At 42.1% G+C, this 21,607-nt stretch overlaps 1 protein-coding gene across 3 annotated transcripts in view; it reads right to left on the bottom strand.

The window, feature by feature from the left end:
- Window positions 1-1,986: 1,986 nt before the first annotated feature.
- Window positions 1,987-21,607, bottom strand: part of LOC106610192 (mineralocorticoid receptor) — a 93,706-nt gene continuing 74,085 nt past the window's right edge. For all 3 annotated transcript variants that reach the window (XM_045722748.2, XM_045722750.2, XM_045722749.2), the window contains exons 6-9: window positions 20,111-20,255; window positions 15,378-15,508; window positions 7,419-7,576; window positions 1,987-5,973 (exon numbers count right to left, since the gene is read on the bottom strand). In XM_045722748.2, the coding sequence (XP_045578704.1) occupies window positions 5,818-5,973; window positions 7,419-7,576; window positions 15,378-15,508; window positions 20,111-20,255 (590 nt within the window). In that variant the 3' untranslated portion in view covers window positions 1,987-5,817. The remainder of the gene's footprint in view (window positions 5,974-7,418; window positions 7,577-15,377; window positions 15,509-20,110; window positions 20,256-21,607) is intronic.

The following is a 21,607-nucleotide window of genomic DNA, read 5'->3' as shown; positions in this document are numbered from 1 at the left end:
AGGTTAAAGAGCAGACTGTCAGCTTTAATTTGAGGGTATTTTCATCGGTTGAACCGTTTAGAAATTACAGCACTTTTTGTACATAGTCCCCCCCATTTTAGGGGACCAAAAGTAATAGGACAAATTCACTTGTGTAATAAAGTAGTCTAAAGTTCAGTATTTGGTCCCATATCCTAGCATAATGATGCACTTTAACCTCAGTCATTGCATCATTTCAAATCCAGTACTGAGCCAAAACAACAACAAATGTCACTACTTTTGGAGTTTACTGTACATCCATATCCTTGCATAGAGATAAATTAATGCTGTAAAGGTTGAGTAATAAGCTTTTTTGTTTAGAATATGTCGGAATTGAGAGTCCTCATTTGTTATTCTATATGCATACTGTAAATGAGATGGTGGTCGGAAATCCCTTTGTACAAATGCATAGTGTTATACGATGAGCAGATGACCACTAACTTATTTCTGAGCAAGGCAGTAAGCCATATACAGTAGAACTTCCATTGGGAGCACTGCAAAACCCGAGACCAAGCCAACTAAACCTGTAAACAGTCATGATGCATCCATATCTCAATGATACAAATTGTTGTTTCTAGAAATCCCAAGGGTAGCACGGTTTGGGTTCTATATTATCACCAGTATTGGAGTCAAATTCACTTTCAGTCAATCCAGGAGTTATACTCCAATTCAAATGGTATGTCCAGATTATTTCCTAAATGGATTGGAAGTGTAGTAAAATGAATCCCAAGTGTGGTGACCGCATCAACCGGTCTTTCACAATGTATCTGAGTTGGAGCCTTAATAGCTGAACAAACTGAAGAGGCAAAAGTATTTTCAACCTACAGTATTTCAACTTTAATAGTTTTTTTTGTTTTTTTTGATTGCTTGATTTTAGTGTGGTACTATTAAATCCCATAATATCACCAAGGGGTTTGGGAGATAATCATGTCAACAGTAAGAACTTATTGATCCATAGTTTGGTACTGTCTACTCTCTGTAACAAAGAAATGACATATGTTTGCCTACTTTTTTTTAAAGTCACATTGACTTAAAATGCAAAATAAAAGTACAAAACAATGCCAAATCAGAAACAGTTAACACTATTTGTAAAGGAAGAAGAAGAAAAGACGACGTTCTTTCTCAAACATTCAGGTAGTAAAGTGTCTGTCACAATGTTTGGTACTTTCATAACACACTCTAACCCGTTGGCTTTTTTGTAGCCTGGTCCCAGATCTGTTTGTGCTGTCTTGCCAACTCCTGCCAATCGTTATCATGTTTGGCATCACAATGACTGGCAAGAGTTGACAATACTGCACAAAAAGATCTGGGAGCAGGCTAGCTTTTTTGTGTGAACCTTGTGCCATTTCTTTCTATGACCCAAAACGACAACGTAACAAGTGGGAGCCGCATGAACTGCAGATATTCCAACAAGATGTAAATTAAAGGAATAATCCATTCAAACTATATATTTAATTTGTTTCATTAGTCCCCTGTTGATAGTCTCAATGTTTTGCATGTCAGCAGTCAAGTTTTCAAGATATAACTTTTTCAATAAGCAAAGTGTAACTTTGGTGCTTTAAAGACAAAAAAAAGGGTAAAATCATGTCAGTGATCTTCAGGTTAGAAAGTCGGAGCTCTAGAAAGATGCCAGAGTTTCCGAGTTGAAAGACCGTTCAAAACTACCCCCCCCCCCCCCACGACAGCATTTGCTTCTTGAAAATCCTATATCTTAACTTGACTGATGAAGTAAAGTTATTTTATTTTATTTTTTTAAACGATGAACAGTGGACTAATGAAACCAATACCAAAATATAGTTTTTGACCGGATTATTCCTTTAAAGTATAAATGTTTTTTACACTACTCAAACATAATGACTTTCTGTATTATTTACAATATATACTGTAAAATCAGGTGAGATAAAAAGGCACAATTTTCCCTTCTTAAATACAATGTAAACATCTCATCAAAAAAAGCATGCATAAACATTTCACTTTACAAAAAAGTTATGTTTTTTATTTTTAGACAAAGTACTTAAATATTGTTTCCAGCAAAATATAATTCTTTCAAAAATACTTTTCCCATTCGTCCTATGAACCTTTTTTGACACTATTTTTAAAAAATAAAAAGGAGAGGGTAAAGAGGAGCAAAACAAGAAGAAAAAGAATAGCAGTTCTTTACAGCGTGTCTTTAGGGTCCTTCAGTTCACAACTTCAACACAGCAATGTACAAAAGGGACATGGAGGGAGAGCCGGCAAATTAGACCGTTTAAGCATAGGGACTGGCTTCTTCTTTCATCGTGATCCTCCTGCCATTGTCTGTTCTATACGTCCAACTCTGGACAGCTTCCTACAAAGTAGAACCTATAGTGAAACACCAACAGCACCTTAAAGGGGGAGTTCACATTTTGAAGTGAACTATCCCTTTAAACTATAGGCCTTATTCATGCAGGGTCTCCCCGTATATATTCACATTTAGTTATTATCAACCAGACACACAACGTTCTAGCTGGGTTAATGCCTCAATTGTCACATCTCTTCTGTACAAATCTAATTCAGGCAATTAGGATATTCCGCATAATCCTATAGAACGTAGGAAAACTAACAATGCCCTCGAAAAAAGCTGATCAACTTTGCTCGTGCTTGCCAGGAAACAAAAAAACAAAAAAACAACCTCACTCCAAGAGGTGAAACGATGGAACCAAACGCCCCCTCTGTTTTTCCTCTCGAACGACTATCTCTCACGCTATTCAGTAGCATCATAGTGTTCCACAATAGTTAAGCAGTCAGTCAATCTGGTGTGAAACTAGTAAGAATCAGACCTGGGTTCAAGTACTATTTGAAATTGTTTCAAATTCTTTAGCTGTACTTAATTGAGCTTGACTTTTGCAATGGAACCAATTGAAATACAAACCCCACCCACCTAGCAGTCCCGGCAGACTAAAGCAAACGCTCTAAGTAGTTTGAAAGGTTTCGAATCATGTTTGAACCCAGGTCTGGTAAGAATGGTCCAGATAACTGGCCATACATCTAGAGTTGGCCCAAAGACAAGATGGACAACACAAAATCAGGACAGGTGGCCAATGCAATGAGTCAATCATTTATCAGCAGTATCAACATGTACTCCCAAAACAGTTTCTGTACAACAGTGGGGGAAATGTGACTGTAACCTAAGCAAGTGCCATTACATTTACTGTATGTATTTGCCGCTTGCCAGGTAAATTTGAATACATTATGCATTTACTGAAAGCACTGTGACTGTAGAGTAATGGCATTTTCCAATGTCCAGTTCCAATATCAACATCATACAGTATGTTTGAAGGTTGTTATTGTATTTAATCAGGGTTGGGGAGTTACATGTAATCTGATTACAAAAAAAATGCAACTAATCAGTTACTTTACCAGCACAAATATTGTTATCTGATTATGGATGCCGACTTTTAAAAACAGATGATTACTTCTTGGATTACTTTTAAATTCAGAATGGATGTTTGTGAAAAAAAAACATTACGACACCTTTCTGTTTTCTCTATGAGAAAGGCGCAAGTTTAAGTTTGTTCCACCTGAGCGGGTCTGATCCCAAGTCGGAGACCACTGATGACACACAATGCGTTTGATGGATTATTTTTGTCGTCTTCTAATGTCTCTTAAGGGGAAAGTAATCCAAAAGTACCTGAAAGTAATCAGATTGCGTTACTGAGTTTGGGTAATACCGAAATACCTTACTGATTAACATTTTGGACAGGTAGCTAGTAACTGTAACAGATTACATTTAGAAAGTAACCTACCCAACTCTGTATCTAATGTGGATAATTGTACATGTGTTAGTTACCAGAAAAGTGTTATTTCTTCTTTGCGTTTACAAAAAGAAGCACCTTAGGTGTAAAATGTCTGGTTTATGAAACCGAAAACCTTTGCAACAACACTTACAAAATGCTTTGTTATTATTTCTGGAAACGGTAGATAAGTGTCAGTTGACTTCACAAAGGGTGCTGGTTTGGATGCACTGTAAGTATGTAGAAATAGACCAAGAAATGGGTGCGCTGATGTTTTCACTATACTGTATCTCAGGGGTTCTCAAAGTGGGCTCCACATCTCAAAATATATATCAATTCTTTTTGTATTTTTATTATTACTAACAACAGATTAAACAAATCTGGGCCAAGGGATCTGTGGAAGAATACTATATAAAGGGTGTAATACAATATTATTCTACTGTACAATTGATGTTCTTAACCCTGGGGAACATGAGCCTGGGAGGCTCACAGGGATATTGGTATCCACAGTACTCAATCAATTATCAATATTCCAAATTAATTATTCTTGTATTCCCCCCCCCAAAAAATGTATATGCACTGTAATTCAAACTTGAAACAGCTAAGTTTTCTCTCTGCCTCATGGCAAAATGTGTAGAATTTTAGGATATTAGCTTTAAAGCAACAACAACAACAAAATCTGCCCCATGACAAAATGTGTAGAATTGCAGGAAATTAGCTTGAAAACTGCAAAGTTTTCTCTCCGATGCCAAGGGCCTTTTAAAATGGTCTTTCCCAGGGCCCAAGACTTGGTTCGTCCAGCCATGCACTGCCAAAGTCCTAGTAAAAATAATTTTGCTATTTTTAGTTAGAGTTGTGTTCTGATTATGAATGGGTTCCTGATGAATTTGCTATGAAAAAAAAGAGGTCACAGCCCCAAAAAGTTGAGAACCCCTGGATAACTAACTGGGTGAACCTCCGTCAAACGCGTTACGATGTGAGGGAAAGTCATCATTGTGAATCCATCAGGTTTTTCCATACTCCCGCACCTATTTTGGATGGAATGAATCTATTGACAAAGGTTGTTAATCATCTACATATCAGAAAGCCTTCACGTATGACATGGCAGATTCACTTTTAACTGTTACTCAACTTTTTTCACACTGGATCACACAACACCATAGTTTGAAAATTCTTCATTTTGAAGTTTTTGCATATTAATAAGTTCCGTTTTTGATCGTTATACAACGTTAAAACAATTTGAGTTATGTGGGCATTTGGGTGTTGTAATGCACACCACTGCAAAACAAAAGTGGAATTGGTTAGCTTTTTATGCAACTATTTCAGTTTATTGTTAAGCTTGTATAGCCCTTGGAGTATGTTCAAATAGACCTTGATCCTCTCACAGAAACCCTACATTTAGTCTTAGTCATGAAAAAAGTATATGTTGCCATGTAACCTAATGACAATACACTGCATAGCAACATCTAAGCATTGTTTTCCATATTGTCAGAGTAGTTGTACTAGTATCCATGAATCAATGCAAAAGCACAGTTATCTGCCATTTTTCAGGATGGTAAGATGGTGTGTTACTGTCTACCTGTGTGCGTGCTGCATGACTGTACACATGTGTCTGTGTGAACGTATGGACTGTAGCGCAACCAAAAAAATGTATGGCTTCGTATCCATAGAAAAACATTGTCTTTGGGGGGGGCCGCGCGCTAAGGGTCGGGATGCTTCTTTGTCACATTTTGAAAAGTCCTCAGTACGTTTTCCTTGGCTCTGAGATGTCACTCACTCAGCGTCACCTCTCTAACCGGCGGACGGAGACTGTAGTGTGGGGACTCAACTTCCTACTTCCTCCACCTCACTTCCTGCCGCTCACGTGTCACTTCCTGTCCCATTTGAGAAAGGGGAGGGGGCAGCAGATCGACTGGCTGGCATAGTAGTTAGGCCACTCCTGAGTCTAGGGTCCTTCCTTGGGCCTTCCTGCTCTCCCACTCCTCCCCCTCTCGTTATTTCATTCTCTCTCTCCTTCTCTCTTCCTCCCAAGGACTCCGTACAGTCACTTCTTGTGGAAGTAGAGGGTGTGTGTGTTGCCCGACTCCACCTTTGGTATCTGGTCACTGATTATCTCCACCAGCATCTCTGGAAACTCCACCTTCAGAGCCTGAGACTCACGGAACGTGTAGAAACAGAAGTCTAGCAGGTTCCCCACCAGCTAGAGGACAGAAAGGGGGAGGGATCAATCAATAACATGTTATTTGTCACATATAGACGAACAGTGAAATGGGTCCTTCCCAACAATGCAGGGAGATGAATGTAGAAAAAAAGAACAAGGAATAAATACACATTGGGAGGGAGAGCGGGAAGGAGAGTTGTAGTTTGATAGAATCCAGCTGTGTTTGCATAGGGATTTCATTGGCTTATCATGGAGTGTGAATAATACACAGTATCAAAGCCTCATTCTTGGAAGTTGGGGTCAACTTTGTGCCTTGGGAAACCTTGAATTGGCGTTCCCCTTTTCTGACGGTGTGTTCGGTTACCTTACCTTATTCAGAGTGATGCCACCTACCATAGCCAGATCCTTAGGTTAACTTTGTCATGGCATTGATATGACTGTAATTGTTTATCGGTTAGGGGTCACGACTCATGAGTCTGACATACCACTAGGGGGTGCTACTGATTCTCAATAGACTATACTCTTCTACATAGGGCATCGTTTCCCAAACTAGGGGTTGCATGATTTGAAAATGGGGTCACGAGGGAAACTCTGGATAAATATAATTATTGCTTGGTTAATAGAACCAGGGTTACGTCAGTAACCTCCGGTAGCTGCTAGATGCGGTTGTAATAAACAGAGCGGTTTCTGTTTTTGTCCTACAAATGTCTCTTTTGAACGGTTTCGGCTACAAAATATTATGGCCCCATCACTGAAGGATAAGACTCGCAGGAACACGTATGTGTCTACAATGCCCACAAACAGTGCAGGACTCATTAGAACAGAGTAGATAAGACCAGGTGCTAAATCAGACTGGGGGGAAAAAGAAAATCAATGAAGATGTATGATCTTCAGTGTAGAAAAGAACACCATTATTGCCTGATGATCTTCTGAACTTCCCAATACCTTTCTGATGCATGTCAATCACTTCAAATCCTACTTTCTTCAAAAGTATGGTTTGACAGACTGATTTTAGACTGTCATAGCCCTAATATCAGGGACTTTTCCCAGCATTTGTGAGATGAGTATTTTTCCTAACGCTTCTAGCTCCTAATGTTTCACCACATGCTAAGTTGTCCTTGCATAACCCCTACAGTCAGTGCATTTAGTTAGGGGCACAGTTGTATTGACCCACCAGGCCACCACTCTGAGCCTGGACATTGATTCCTCCATGTTCCATTCATTCACCAATACAGGGCAATCTCTGCCCATTCCAAAATAAACACCCTTTAGGGGTAGTCATTGGAATGCAATATGTTATTTCAGAGATACTACCTTACATTGTTAAACTCCAATCAGTGACGGGGACCAGCTATTTGAACTTGCTCTGTGTATGCATAGCATAGAGAAGGCTTGTTGATGGGACTTGGCATTGTGATGTGGCGCTGGGTACAGTGCCTGATGTTATGGATACAGTTATACAGTGATGTGGGTCCAGTGCTTACATCATGCATGGCGTCCAGTAGCTTGGTGAGCTGGAAGAAGCGTTGCCACGTCTGTCCAGAGTTGTTGGTGGCCTTGCCCACAGACCTCCTCAGCTCCTTGATGTAGTTCACTCTCATCTCCTCAAACGCTGGCTGGTTCTTCAGACCCTCTTTGGGAACTGAGAGGAGAGAGGAAGCCAAAAGTTAAGTATTAATGGGAGGTGTAAACAACTAGCCTACATAACACAAGACAAATGTATTGTATAAGCACATGAACCTAAACTGACCTTACTGAGAACATTTGATTTGAACACCCGACAGTTCTAACCATGACATAAGGTGTCTTAAGCAGTCATAACAGGTATTTTAATCAATTACCTTTCACTATTTTTTTTACGTTATTGTTGACCAACCACAACCCTTTGTCACTTCACCCATTAATTCAGTACACGGTAGTTGTCCTCTTTTTTGACTTACAGCGTCAGTCAAATGACTAAGAGCGTGACGAACATATTGAAACAGGATGTACAGACAGAGTATTTTAAGTGAGAAATTAGATAAGTGTGTCTTCTCAGGATGGATACTGGTATCCTCTCCCTTTCTAAATCTCTTTCCCTTTAGCTCGCTCTTTCTCTCTCTCTCTCCCTCGCTCATATCTCCGTAGAGGACAAACTAACGGCGATATGGCTGCCTGCCAACCTCATCTTAAATGACATTCCGCGTCTGGCTGGCTAACTGATTAAGAAACACCTCGTCTCTCAAAGAATGTCTGTCTCTCAAGTCTCCCAACACAGTCTCTCTTAGATCTTTCTTCAAATGTAGGCCTACAGGAACACTTCTGATATACACTGTGTTGTAATGAACAAAGTGCTGCGGGTACGGTAATCAAACTAACCAGCACTGTGCCTTTATCACTAGTAGCCTGCAACTCTGCCACTGTTATTCCACTGTTGCACTGGAGGTTGGTGGCACCTTAATTGGGGAGGGGGGATGGCTGGAGCGGAATCAGTGGAATTGTATCAGCATGGTTCTTATGTTTTTGTTGACATTCTAGTGAGCCGTCCTCCCCTCAGCAGCCTCCTGTGCACTGTTGATTATCATAGCTGCTACTACTACAGTAGATTATCATAGTACACAGTAACCTACATTATTATGGTCATACATAGACATAACATGTTATTCAGACATATATTGAAAACAGGGCTATAGATCAAAAAACAATTGTCTAGTTTTATTAAGTGCAATATCACGGGACAGTGTTAGTTAGGTACTCTATATACACACACACACACACCGTGTTGGCACACTGAGGCAGGTGTTCTCTAGCTAATGTTGGTAATTGACTAAGCAGCTTCAGGTAATGATTACCTCAAACCAGAGCAACCAACTGTTCCAAATGACACACTTTAAAGTCTAATTGACATCCTGTTTCATAGGGAGAAGGCTGACACCGTAGCCCAGGTTAGTAGGCTACCTGCCCGGCTGGTCCCAAATCTGTTGGTGCTGTATAGCCAACTCCTATGGTCATACATGGCGTGGCGTTAGCTGGTCCCAGTTCTGTATGTGCTGTATAGCCAACTCCTATGGTCAGAATAATCATGCCGCACAAACAGGTCCGGGATCAGTCTAGGACCTGCCTGGTCCCAGATCTGATCCAAACATTACATGACAGTGACCATAGCAGTTGGCAAGACAGCCCAAACCGATCTGAGATCAGTCTAGAAGCCTAGGCTACTTGTCTCGTCCAAGATCTGTTTTTTGCCAACATGACGACAATAACCCTAGGAGATAGCAAGATAACACAAACAGATCTAGGACCAGTCTAGGAGGATAGGCTACCTGCCTGGCTAGATCCTTCTGGTGTCACAGTGTGGCTCGACCTGCCTCACAGTGGTACGCTAATGACAAGCTGCTCTCCTTGTACTGTTTCTATGGTCAGTTTTGAGACCTTTAAAAATGTAAATTAAAAAAAGCTATTTTTTGGGTTGCCTATGGCTGAGTTGAGGCACTGTTTTGACCCTTGAGGCCTGCATTTGATATACAGATGTAGGATCTTGATTTGATCACCCTGTTACAGGAAAACTTTCCTGCTATGCAGGCCATTTGAAACGTGTAGTGTATTTGAGGTTTAAAAAAGCTTCTGAAGTTAATACCACTTTGAAATTCCAGACTTGATTTTCCCTTGTATGTATCAACCACTACAACAATGCAGGGCCGGCGTAATGGGCGAGCCTGGCCCGCCCTACCGTACCTACTTGCCCATCCAAATGAAATATTGATCTGACTGAGATGCACACTGACAGAAAGATGCAATCTCAGAAAGTTTCAGCGCGAGCGAAACAGCACCCCTCTGTCTCTGTATGTGCAGACCATGTATCTGATAGTCTGGACAAAAGGAGTATGGCATGTCATACTTAAATCTGTGGATTGTTTCAAATCACATGCATAGGCCTATGCCTATTTGGGAAGCCAGCAATTTGGGCAGCGCGCTTGGCAATAGGCCGAGTTGATTATTTAGTTGCGGCTGTCAGTGAAAAATGATCTTAAATGTGTGAAGGTAATGTGTCTTGAGTATCATTGAAAGTGTTGAGACAAGAAGGGGAGTGGTGTGTGGCGACGATATGGGCGTCTGTCTCCAGAATACATGAACTCCGCTCTCCAGAATGTGCTCTGCTGTCTACTGCACATTCATTGTTTCGTGTGAATTGTTTGCCCTTTTGGTTAGATTTTAATCAATTCACCATGACATATGTAACCAGTCGGTCTACTAAATGTACCGTTAATCCCTGTCATCTGGCTACATTAATTTCTGTTAACGCATGTATTACAGACATTTACCATTCTCATTCTAAGAGTGGAAATGTTGTTTGCAGAGAAATCAGTTTAATGTAATAACCATAATTTAGGAGTTTTGACAAATGTTTTATTGTCTTTTGTTTGGAGGGCTCCATGTGAGCAATGAGGATGTGGGTGGTTGAGGGAGTGCGCACGCACGAGCACGCCAACCTGCTGAGTTGATTCAGTATTGCACTTTACTAGCGATAGCTCAAGTCAAGACGGGTAGAAAGGGAGGCAGACAGGCGGAGTATAGAGATTAATACGATTGACAGAACCTGAATTTTCATCAGGCATTTTATTAGTCGGCTTTAGGACTATGTATTTTATTTAGTTGACGATGGAAGTTATAGGCCTACTGCTGCTTTGGCCTATAGGCTATCTCTGAGTAACATGCGCTAATTTCTTTAGCCGCCAAAGGATCACGGTGTATCAATGTGTTCATATGGCAAAGGCTGGTGCTCTTGCATTAGTTGAATTGAATTTAAACTTTTAGATTTTATCGTTTTGATTCCGATTTTTATGATTAACCACGTGACAATTTTGAGAAACGAAAACGTTATTGAAATGAAACTGTTCCACAAACGTTTTTATATAAAATATAATCCATAACTGGAACGTAGATCGGTAGGATAAATTGTAAACTTCCCCAAACTTGAAACTATGAGCTGCCTGTGGTCTTTACTATAACACAATTCCTGGGAAAAAAACGGCCCGTTTTTAGAAATCAAATGCCCGTCCAACAGATTCGCTCTGTTACCGGCCCTGCAACAATGTCCATTCATTATTATCCACGTAATAATTCATACTTCCTGTTGCTGCAGGATTATTTTTCCTGCTGTAGCAAACTGGCTCAAATTAAGATCCTACATCTGTACTATACTCTGTCTGTAGTAAATGTGGTGCACCTGCAAGTAAACATTTAATTGTACTGTGTACACCATGTGTGTGATGTACATATGACAAATACACTTAATTTGATTTTGTTTAACTAGCCTAGTTTGAAGCTATGCATTTGAAGACTTAACCTAAACCAACATGTGGCAGACAAACACACACCTGTTGATGCTGAGAGCCATGTGAGAAAATACAGTTGACAGGACTTTTTGTTTCTTAGAACACACAGCCACAGGCAAGAGTAGGACTAGAGCCTGTCCGTTAGCATTGCATCTTGGAGGAAATTGCTCAGCAAATGGCAATACTCAGTCATACATACGCAGGCACAACACACACACACACACACACAGAGGCATAGACACTGTGAGAGAGATACGCACACAAACCTAGCCTAGAACGTAGCAGAGACCAAGAGAAAAAGAACGACAAAGCAATAACGAGAGCTCTCTGGAAAAGCATCAAGGCGAGAGAGAGGGATTCTGTTCTTTCTGTTTCGCGGCATGTTTTGTGGCCCTTATTAACAGGAACATGCTAAAACCAGTGCCACATTTGGGCCCTTTGTTTTCGCCCCACTGACTCAGTCCCTAATTTAATTCAGCTCCAGTTGGCATTTAGTGTCTAGGGCCGGCAGAAAGTGTAATTTAGGGGCGTGGCCGGCAGAAAGTGGGGCAATTACTCAATGGTATATGTTTTCATGTCAAAAGGATGGATTTTAGCTCGCAGGTACCCAACCTAGATGTGTCAACCAGGCCATATTTCACACTCACGCACGCACATCCATATTTCTTAAGCAGCCCGGATTTAATAAATAATAATAAGCACCAAATGGAAAACTGACTATCTATACCTGAACTTGTCCAATAAGAAATGCTTGTTTTCATTTTCCATTGCAAAACCTTTTTCTACGGTGCTCCCTAATGAATATGACCCAGGATTTTCTATGAATTGCAACCCGTTGAACCCTTTTTTTCTTTCTTGTTTTCACAACCTAGATATACTTGCATTGCTTCTGCCTCCTGATATGTTCTGTACATAGGCTATATATTATATTGGGTGTCATTGTGAAAATATCCTATCGGTAAACACACATGACATGTAGCTTCCTGCTTTAGTCTTACCAGCTCATACCTCACTGACTGTGTGTCTTGGCCTTGATTCAAGCCATGATGTACCGGCTTACAAAGGGAAGTGCAGGGTATTTCAATAAATAAAGACTGCCGTACAAATATGCCTGTAGACTGTTCTCCTCCTAGATAAAAACTTAATCCAGAAAGATCTATCATTCTGTCGCACCGGAAACTTTTAATAAAACAATGTCAAAAACAGCCCCCCTAATGAATAACACTCAAAGGATTATTATCTATCTGACAAATAAATCAGATTATAATAATGGATTATGGTTTATATAATGATTATAGTGCTTTTTTTACTGGTTTTAGAACACTTTACTTTATGTGGGGTAACTCACGTTATCTACCATTAGTGGAGTACCCACCTAGCGAGCGAGGCCAATGCATGTCAAGTTTAGAAACCATTATATGACCAAATCATCCACCACAATATTTATTAGTGGGCGTTCTATTATGGAGTATTGTTTAAAGGATAATGTTTCGAAGGACTATCACTGTGGAGCTGAAGGGTTCATCTCTTTTTATCAGATCACACCCATTCTACAGGGTCTCATGAGACACTGCAGGGCAAGTGAAACCTTAACCAAGGTCAAAGACAAAAAACAGCTCCACACACAACTACTTCTCTGTAAACACCTTTCCACAATAACTCATCACACACACACACACACACACACACATTATCCTTATCTCGCTTCATTAGTTTGTGACAGTCTGTGCTCAAGAATATGGAGGAAGTTGGTAGCTGGAAATGTTTACTCTACCTCGAAAGTATCAGATCTAATTTCACTGTTGGTCACAAATATTAAGAGGATGAAATAGCCTTTTACAAACCTAAAAAGTAAACAACATAAAATTCATAGTCACTTCAGTATAGAAGGATTGAGATGCTAAAATGAGAACCTCAATATCATCATCCACAAGAAGAAATACAGTAGGATGCAATCTGACAGACACTACTAAAACACTATTCTGACAGATTCATGCAGCCACATAAGATCAGTCAGATCACCACAGCGCTCTCTCTCCCTCCATTTGGGCCATGTTTGAAGGAAGTAGGAGAAAAACAGCAGGTTTTGGAGTGCTGCCCAGTGCTTGACTAGGCTTTATTAAGTACAGCAGGGCTCTTTGGAGAGGCTCTAGAGGATGAGGAGGGAACAACAGACGGACCAGAGAGCTCTCTCGTTCTTTCTGTGCTGTTTCTCTCTCTCTCTTTCTACCTCTTCCTCCATCTTTCTCTCTCTCTCTCCCCCCTGCTCTCTCGTGCTGTCAGTTTTTCTATCCCTCTCTCATTCCATCCATCCTCTCCACTCCTGCTTTCAGATTCATTTACTGACACTCAGGTTATGTCAGGCCAGTGTCAATGCCCTTTGGGAATGCTTAGAATTTAGGGACTAAAATCCAATTTAATTCAAATTACACAAGTGTGTTATATCATTGATTGATCTCATTTTCATTTAAGATACACATTTTAGTAAAACATTTTTTAATGTATATCCCCTGAGTGGGGTCATGGCCAGTGTCGCTGGAGCACCCCTGGAGCAATTAGGGTTAAGTGCCTTGCTCAAGCGCACACCAACAGATTATTATAAAATGTTTTACCTTGTCGGCTCCAATATTCAAACCATCAACCTTTTGGGCTACTGGCCCAGCGCTCTAACCTCGAGGCTACCTGCCGCCCCTTGCAGGTAGATAAAGCAATATGCAACTAAATTAGGTGTCGATAACGTCATTTTGTATTAAAGGGATCATAGCTGTGGGAAGTAGTTTGGGGGTGGAGGTGCTGCGAAGCCCCGTATTTACTTCCCCAAAGCCAGATGAACTTGTGGATACAATGATTGTCTCTCCGTGCAGTTTGAAGGAAGTTGCTAACTAGCATTGGCGCAATTGCTAACGCTAGTTAGCACTGGCTCGCGAAACTACCTCTAACTTCCTCTGGATGCAGAGACGTACAAATATAATCCACGAGTTTATCCGACTCTGCAGAAGTAGATAAATGACTTAATTGTCAAAATCCCAAAGCATCCCTTTAATAGTTTGTCATTTTCCGCTCTATTTGCTCTAACACCCCTAGCCAGGCTTCCATTATCAATCAGGCAGAAATCCATGGAAAGCTGAGTAGTGCTGCCTCTGGCTCCACGTGAGACTACCCAGCATCCTCCAAACGGAGGCCCTGCCTGCCTGACAAGTCTAATAAACATTCCTACAAATCCGCACGGCGGCAGTTCAAAGCAGAGCAGAGGACTGAAGCCTGGCCTCCCAAAATAGCTCCCATAACTGGCCTATGTAGCCTTGCCCTCCTGTAGCCCTGCCTGCCTGCCTGCCTGCCTGCTCTGCCCCGACTGCATTTACTGCTGGATGCCAACAAGAACCTTGTCCTCGGTTGCCATATGGTGAAACAATATGGGGGTCTCTTTCTTTATGTCCCGTGTGGCTCAGTTGTTAGAGCATGGCGCTTGCGATGACAGGGTTGTGGGTTCGATTCCCGCGGGGGACCAGTACAAAAATGTGTGCACTCTGTACTGTAAATCGCTCTGGATAAGAGTGTCTGCTAAACACCTAAAATGTAAATCCCCCTCTCACACTGAGATTCTTCTCTCTCTGTGCACTTCCTCACTATTTTACCTCTCGCTCTCTCTCTCCATCGATTGCCCTCTCTCTTCTCTTTCTCTCTGGCACATTAGTGTCATCACAGGTTGCGTGCCAGAGGTATAGCATAATCGTTGCATCCTGTAGTGTCGCCCAATCCCGCTTTCCGTGCATACCTAGAATGTATACTACTCCAGCTTAATACAGACATGACCCTGTATGTATATGTGTTATTATTGTCATTCCCTGGTTCCTGTTTGTGTTCCAACTCCAAGCTCAGCAAACAAATGACAAGTGATGTACCTGTTATTAACTCTGTCAACCTGCTTGTATACTGACATGTGGCTGATACACACTACCTCACTGCAGCTAGCTGTTGATTGGTACACACACACACACAAACACACACACCATATAGACTTTATCTCTCACACACACAACACACTGCTGTATGCACACACTCAGAGTTGGATGTTTTTCTGGCAAAGGAACTCGCACTCCCCCTTCCACACACCTTCAGCTGACTTACCTGTGCTGAGCAGCAGCAACACTTTCATGGAGAGGAACTCTTGGTAGGTGAGCTGCAGCCTGACAAACTCCTGGCTCACCTGCCTCATGCCCAGACACAGGTCGTACATGGCTGACTGCTGCATGCGGTCTCTGGTGGAGAGGGGGGAGAAAGGATGGTTGGTCAGTGCCTGAGGCGTATTGGTTCTTGCTCTCACTATACAGTGCTGTAAGTGTACCTCTAAAAACAACTGTTTGAGTGCATTCACACTGGTTGAATCAACATTGTTTCCATGTCAGTTCGATGAATTTCCGTTGAACCAATGTGGAATAGAAATTGAATTGACATCTGTGCCAAGTGGGATGGCTCAGTAAGCTCCCATTAGCATTGACTGTATTGTGTCCAGCCAAACTAATCTCAGATGTCCATGAAATACAGCCAACATCCCCAAAACACTGTGAATCATCCATGTAAACTCTTATATGTACATTTCCCACCATCCACCACATAACATACAACATATTTGTATCCTCCCCCTCACACACACACACACACACACACACACACTACCTACTGTGCCTCAACCCTTTGGAACATCTTTCCACATAGTTATTCTACTCGCTGAGATAGGATGAGTTGAGAGCCAAATTCCTCTAGAGTGCAGAGCACTGCACACACACAGTAACACAACGCAGATGACTTAGCTGCTTCAGTACGCTGTGTATTGGCTGGGAAAGACTTACTGCATCACCCCAGTCATGGTACATGAAAACACACACATACACTAGCATAGACACTCCGTCCTAAACATAGTCACTCACACACCATATCAGAGAAGCTGATCTCAATCCTGTCAACGTGCAGAAACAGCAACCAACAACAACGTGGCAGAGGGACAGTAGAGTAGGTTGGGTGGGATGGAGAGGGAGAGCCAATGAGCAATGTGCTATGTGTTATGCAGATGCCGCAAATCCTGGGGAATTATGGGTTTTGGAAGCCACCTTCTCCACTTTAAATCACCCATCATGTCGAGACTCGAATAATCAAATGCAAGCGGTATGGCTCCACTTGAAAGGGAGTTCACCATAGGGCTGCATAGCAAATGGCACGCCGTGCCCTATTTAGTGCACTACTTCTGAAAAGAGCCCTATGGGGCTAGGGTGCGATTTGGGTGGCAGCTCATGTGATACTACTGCAGAAACCACATCGTAACACTAGGACAGAGAAGAGGGAGATTCTGCTCTGTGGATAGAACCAGTCTTAACGTTCTGAAACAGATTTGCAGCAACAAGGGAGAATTGGTGCATATGTTCTCATTATAAGCATAAAGCAGGTTTAAAATACTAATTCGTCCAATTAGTTTACTGTATACGATGTACATCTGGCTGCATGAGGCTTGATTTAGCTGAGTGTCTCTCGTTCTGTCTGTCTGACTTTGTCTATCTGACTAACTTAACTTAAGAACATATGAAAAATGTATGTGTTTTAGGAGTAGCATTGTGTTGGAGTTCTCCAAACTGCATTTCATTATTTGGAGAACCTTGGGTCTGAGTATAAAAGGTCTCTACATATTTTGTCTGAAATCAATTTTGCCGAATCATTGCCCAAAATGAGAAGAAACCCACTGCCCCTGGTTTTTCTCTCTCCGGCTCTCACCGTTGCCATGGAGAGAGATTCAGGAAGCAAGAGCGAGGACTTAAAAAATGTAAAAAGTCAGACTCACTTCACTTCTGTGAATATCCCTGATAGACAGAGCAACTACAAGTGTATAACCCCCACTTAAAATACCATAGTTTGTATTGTGAGTTTTTCTTGGGGTCACTGGATATTATTGGCAAATGTCTTTCAGAGTCTTGTTTATACCTCGTTATCTTCTGTCCTCTTGGGTCGAGAAGGATCTTTGCATGGCCTTCTTGACCCTCTTCTGTCAATCGCTACAGTTTAGGTCTAGATGCACCCACTCTGGGTTCAAAAGTTGGAACAACCGTTTTAAGAGCTATTGCAAGCTATTATCAAACATTAATGCATAAATTAAGTTTAAAGAGCCACTGAACACAGATTGGCATGTGTTTTTTCTGTTGCTCATTAGAAAGATGAGATTTCAGTCTTGGAAGTGTGTTCCTGACCGATTCTGCATTTGGCTAATGACGTTTGTCCCCCATGAGACACTGTAGATGCAGAAGCCTATTTCACTTCCTCATAATCCCCAGAATAAATCTAAGAACTCAAATCTTTCATACATTTTTACGTTTATGCCAATGATGTTTTAGTAGTACAATTTTACATCTAACTAAGGTATTTGGTGCAGTATTTCTCGAGTAAATAATGTGTGATGTGTTGTCTTATGTAAACAAAGTCGGATTTGCTGGTTATGTCTGTCTCACTGTCTATGCTATTGGATAGACGGCAATCACTGCAGCTGTTCACCCCATGTTAGTGGGCAAATGGACTAATCGCCAAATCAAAACACAACCTTCATTTACATGTTGTGACGCACAGATGTTCCAAACTCCATTTTAGACGAGACTGACTTTATGACCAAAATTATCCTATATACACGTTGTAGTCAAATTTGACACTAGAATAACCGTTTCTGACTCATATCGATGCCACAGTTTTCAAAAGGATTCGTTGCTTTTTGAAGGCAGTCGCTCTTTAATTTAGATGTATTTGTCTTTGACATCGAGCACATTTGTCTTTTTGTTCTCTCTCAATCAGTAGACCTAACTAAATTAGGACGAAAAATCCAAGTGGGCGGACTATCCAGCCAATCAATTCATTAAACAATGTCAAGACAAGGAAGTCACGAAGGAGCCATGGAAACCATACAGTTAACAAACTGCTTCCTCCTCGAGGACTAGAGACGAACAAACTGCTTCCTCCTTGAGGACTAGAGATGAACAAACTGCTTCCTCCTCGAGGACTAGAGACGAACAAACGTGGAGAAAGTATGGATTGTTTGACATACTGATGCTGTTAACTGACTGACAGACAGACGGGCAGACCATAAGACAGAAAGATAAACGGGCAGACAAAGGTAGGCCGACAGACAGATCGAGCGACAGAGTAGCTTCTCTTCTCTATAGAGCGACATACAGGTTAGTTTCTCTACTCTATACGTCTCTTTAGGCCGACAGACAGGTTAGTTTCTCTACTCGTCGCTATAGAGCGACGGGTTAGTTTCTCTACTCGTCGCTATAGAGCGACGGGTTCCACCGTCGCTTGGCGCGGGTGCTCACACGTCGCTATAGAGCGACGGGTTAGTTTCTCTACTCGTCGCTATAGAGCGACACGGATTAGTTTCTCTACTCGTCGCTATAGAGCGACACGGGTTAGTTTCTCTACTCGTCGCTATAGAGCGACACGGGTTAGTTTCTCTACTCGTCGCTATAGAGCGACACGGGTTAGTTTCTCTACTCGTCGCTATAGAGCGACACGGGTTAGTTTCTCTACTCGTCGCTATAGAGCGACACGGGTTAGTTTCTCTACTCGTCGCTATAGAGCGACACGGGTTAGTTTCTCTACTCGTCGCTATAGAGCGACACGGGTTAGTTTCTCTACTCGTCGCTATAGAGCGACACGGGTTAGTTTCTCTACTCGTCGCTATAGAGCGACACGGGTTAGTTTCTCTACTCGTCGCTATAGAGTGACACGGGTTAGTTTCTCTACTCGTCGCTATAGAGCGACACGGGTTAGTTTCTCTACTCGTCGCTATAGAGCGACACGGATTAGTTTCTCTACTCGTCGCTATCTCTACACGGACATGCTATAGCCTTCCTCCTAACTGGGGACCTTGGCCTGATACCATGGTCAGTCACTGACACACTGGGGATAGTGGGGACACTAGGGTGACATGCAGGTTTTCGTGACAGAGCACTGTGGACATTCCAGCCGACATCCAGGCCATGCAGTAAATCAAGTTGGTGTAGGATACGTCTCATGGGGATTATCACCCAGAATACCTGGACCATCTGTCATTCAGACAAGCAGTTCCACTGTGACTGCGTCACACACAAGTGTTTCGGAAGTTCTTAGAATATGTATCAGCAGCACATGCTTAGGAAGACATCTACTGTAGGTAACTTTATGATCATTGATGCAATTAGTTAAATGATCGAAAGTAACTTTCTCATTTTACTTTACATGTAATGACATTGTATCCAAACATACTTGGTCTCTGCAATGGCTTCATTATTGTCTGTCTTTTTTGTGTGTGTGTGTGTGTGTGTGTGAAGTCCTTCTTTTACAAAATCAAATAAGCCAACTATCAATTCCACTCCATCTGGGCTTGATGCACTTTTCCCAGCCACCTGTAGGGGCCCGTATTCTCCCTCTGCCCTGGCCCTGTCCAGGTCCCATACCATTACCCTCCACTTCAATGCACCAGTCATGCACCACAGCTCCAATACACAGCTGCCCCATATACATTTCCTCCTCCTGTTCTCCTGTTCAAATATATTAGAGCGGATCACACGCCCCATTGACTCCCCGCTCCGCTCTGATCAACTGTGCTCTGGGGATCGAGGAGCCGTTTAGAGGTACAAAAGCCTTTGCTTTAGGGAGCGGGGTTATCCGACTATCAGTCAGAAGACACTGAGTAGTTTTTTCAAGCCCGTCGTCACTGAGAGAAGTAGGAGGAATTATGGACTTGCCGTTTGGCTTTGTTCGGAACTCTAACTTTTTTTTCTTCTGAATGCTGCATATCTGTATAGTGTGGCGTGCGAGACGACTAGGTCGGTGGTAGACAGACTTACTCGTTGAAGACGAGGTCGGGGGCGAAGTAGAGCATCTGTCCGTTGGTGTGTTTGTAGGACCTCCAGCTGAGACTGAAGGAGGACAGACACATCCAAGAGTACTGGATCAGGGTGATTTGGTCCTCTATGGGCAGGCCCCGGAAACCTGAGAGAGAGAGAGGACCATTATTGATGTGATGTGTTCCTGCATGTTTGATTTGGCTAATGAAAGTACCTGAAGTCCACTGTTAATGAAGGCTATTGAATTGAATCGAGGGGGCTGATGGGAAGGGAAACGGTGAGAGGTAGTGAGTCTTAAATTGAGTACAGTAGTGAATGCAGGACCAGTGACATGCTAGAGACACAGGTACAACAACCCATGAGGCATTCACCCAATCTTTCCCCTCTCTCTCTCTCGTGTGTGTACTGTATACACAAATGGCAAGGTGCCTAGCACCACCAATATTTGTTCAGACATGAACAAACCGCTGCAGAGTATTCGCCCGGTATTGTTTTACGCAAAATCCCCCAAGGCTTCTAATTATTGGCCTGTTGTCTATGTGGGCCCTTAAATAGACTAACGGGAAAGTTGCCAATCTCTCACTCCAACTTCATACAGAACATTACATATAAACTCTTCTTCATTCTATAATGCATAGTCCCAACGAGGATGCGAATGCTGCAACTGAAAGTGACTTATCAGAGCTTAGGTACTATTCCAGGCTTTGCATGTCAGTCGTCAGCCATGCAACCGCTGCCAAGCCCGCGATGTGTCACGGTATCAATTCATTGTTGAATCAGTGTGTGGGCTGTATTGCTGGCTATGCCTGTGGCTTTTTTAAAAAGGACTCAAAGCTCTTGATTCAAATAACTGGCTTACTGTACATCAATGGTGCTCCCTAGAAGAATCTATAGCTGGGTCTAAGATGCCTATTAAAAGATTAACTTTTCGGTCGCCCATCAAAGTGCTTGAAGACTGAAGACACAACAAGTCAATAGTGTTTACAGTGACTCCAGTACAGGATGCTGCTCACGGCATATACTAGGCTTCCTGTGTACTGTGGCACTGTGCTGTCCAGTAGAAGGCTTGGTTATAGTCTACAGCAGCCATGTAGCGCAAAGCAGTCTGCCTTATTAGTGTGAGTCTTCTGGAGTTGAGCTTCTGAGCTTTATTAGCAGAGCTAAGTCCAAATGTAAACTGAATGCAGTGGAACTTTCAAAGTCAGAGAGAGACTCGGAGAGAGAAGGAAAGGGGAGAGAGAGGGGCTGGTTTCCACCTACTGTCTGTCTTTCTATTTATACGTCCGGATACGGCAAGCAGACACCCTGGAAGAGGTATCAAATATTTGCAATACAGCGAATTAAACAGCATCAAAGAGGTACCTGTGACTGTAAGCCTATAAGGCATCTTTTGAATATTTCACCAACTGAGGAACTTACCTCTTTAAAAAAAAAAAATGGTATATTAAAGTAAAATGTTGCGTAAACGAGTTCGATTTACATTATTTATAAAAGGCT

The sequence above is a fragment of the Salmo salar genome, chromosome 08 (assembly GCF_965601325.2).
Source record: "Salmo salar chromosome 08, fSalSal1, whole genome shotgun sequence".
Lineage (NCBI taxonomy): Eukaryota > Metazoa > Chordata > Actinopteri > Salmoniformes > Salmonidae > Salmo > Salmo salar.
The sequence above is the reverse complement of the archived record's forward strand: the minus strand, read 5'-3'. Positions and strand labels throughout refer to the sequence as shown.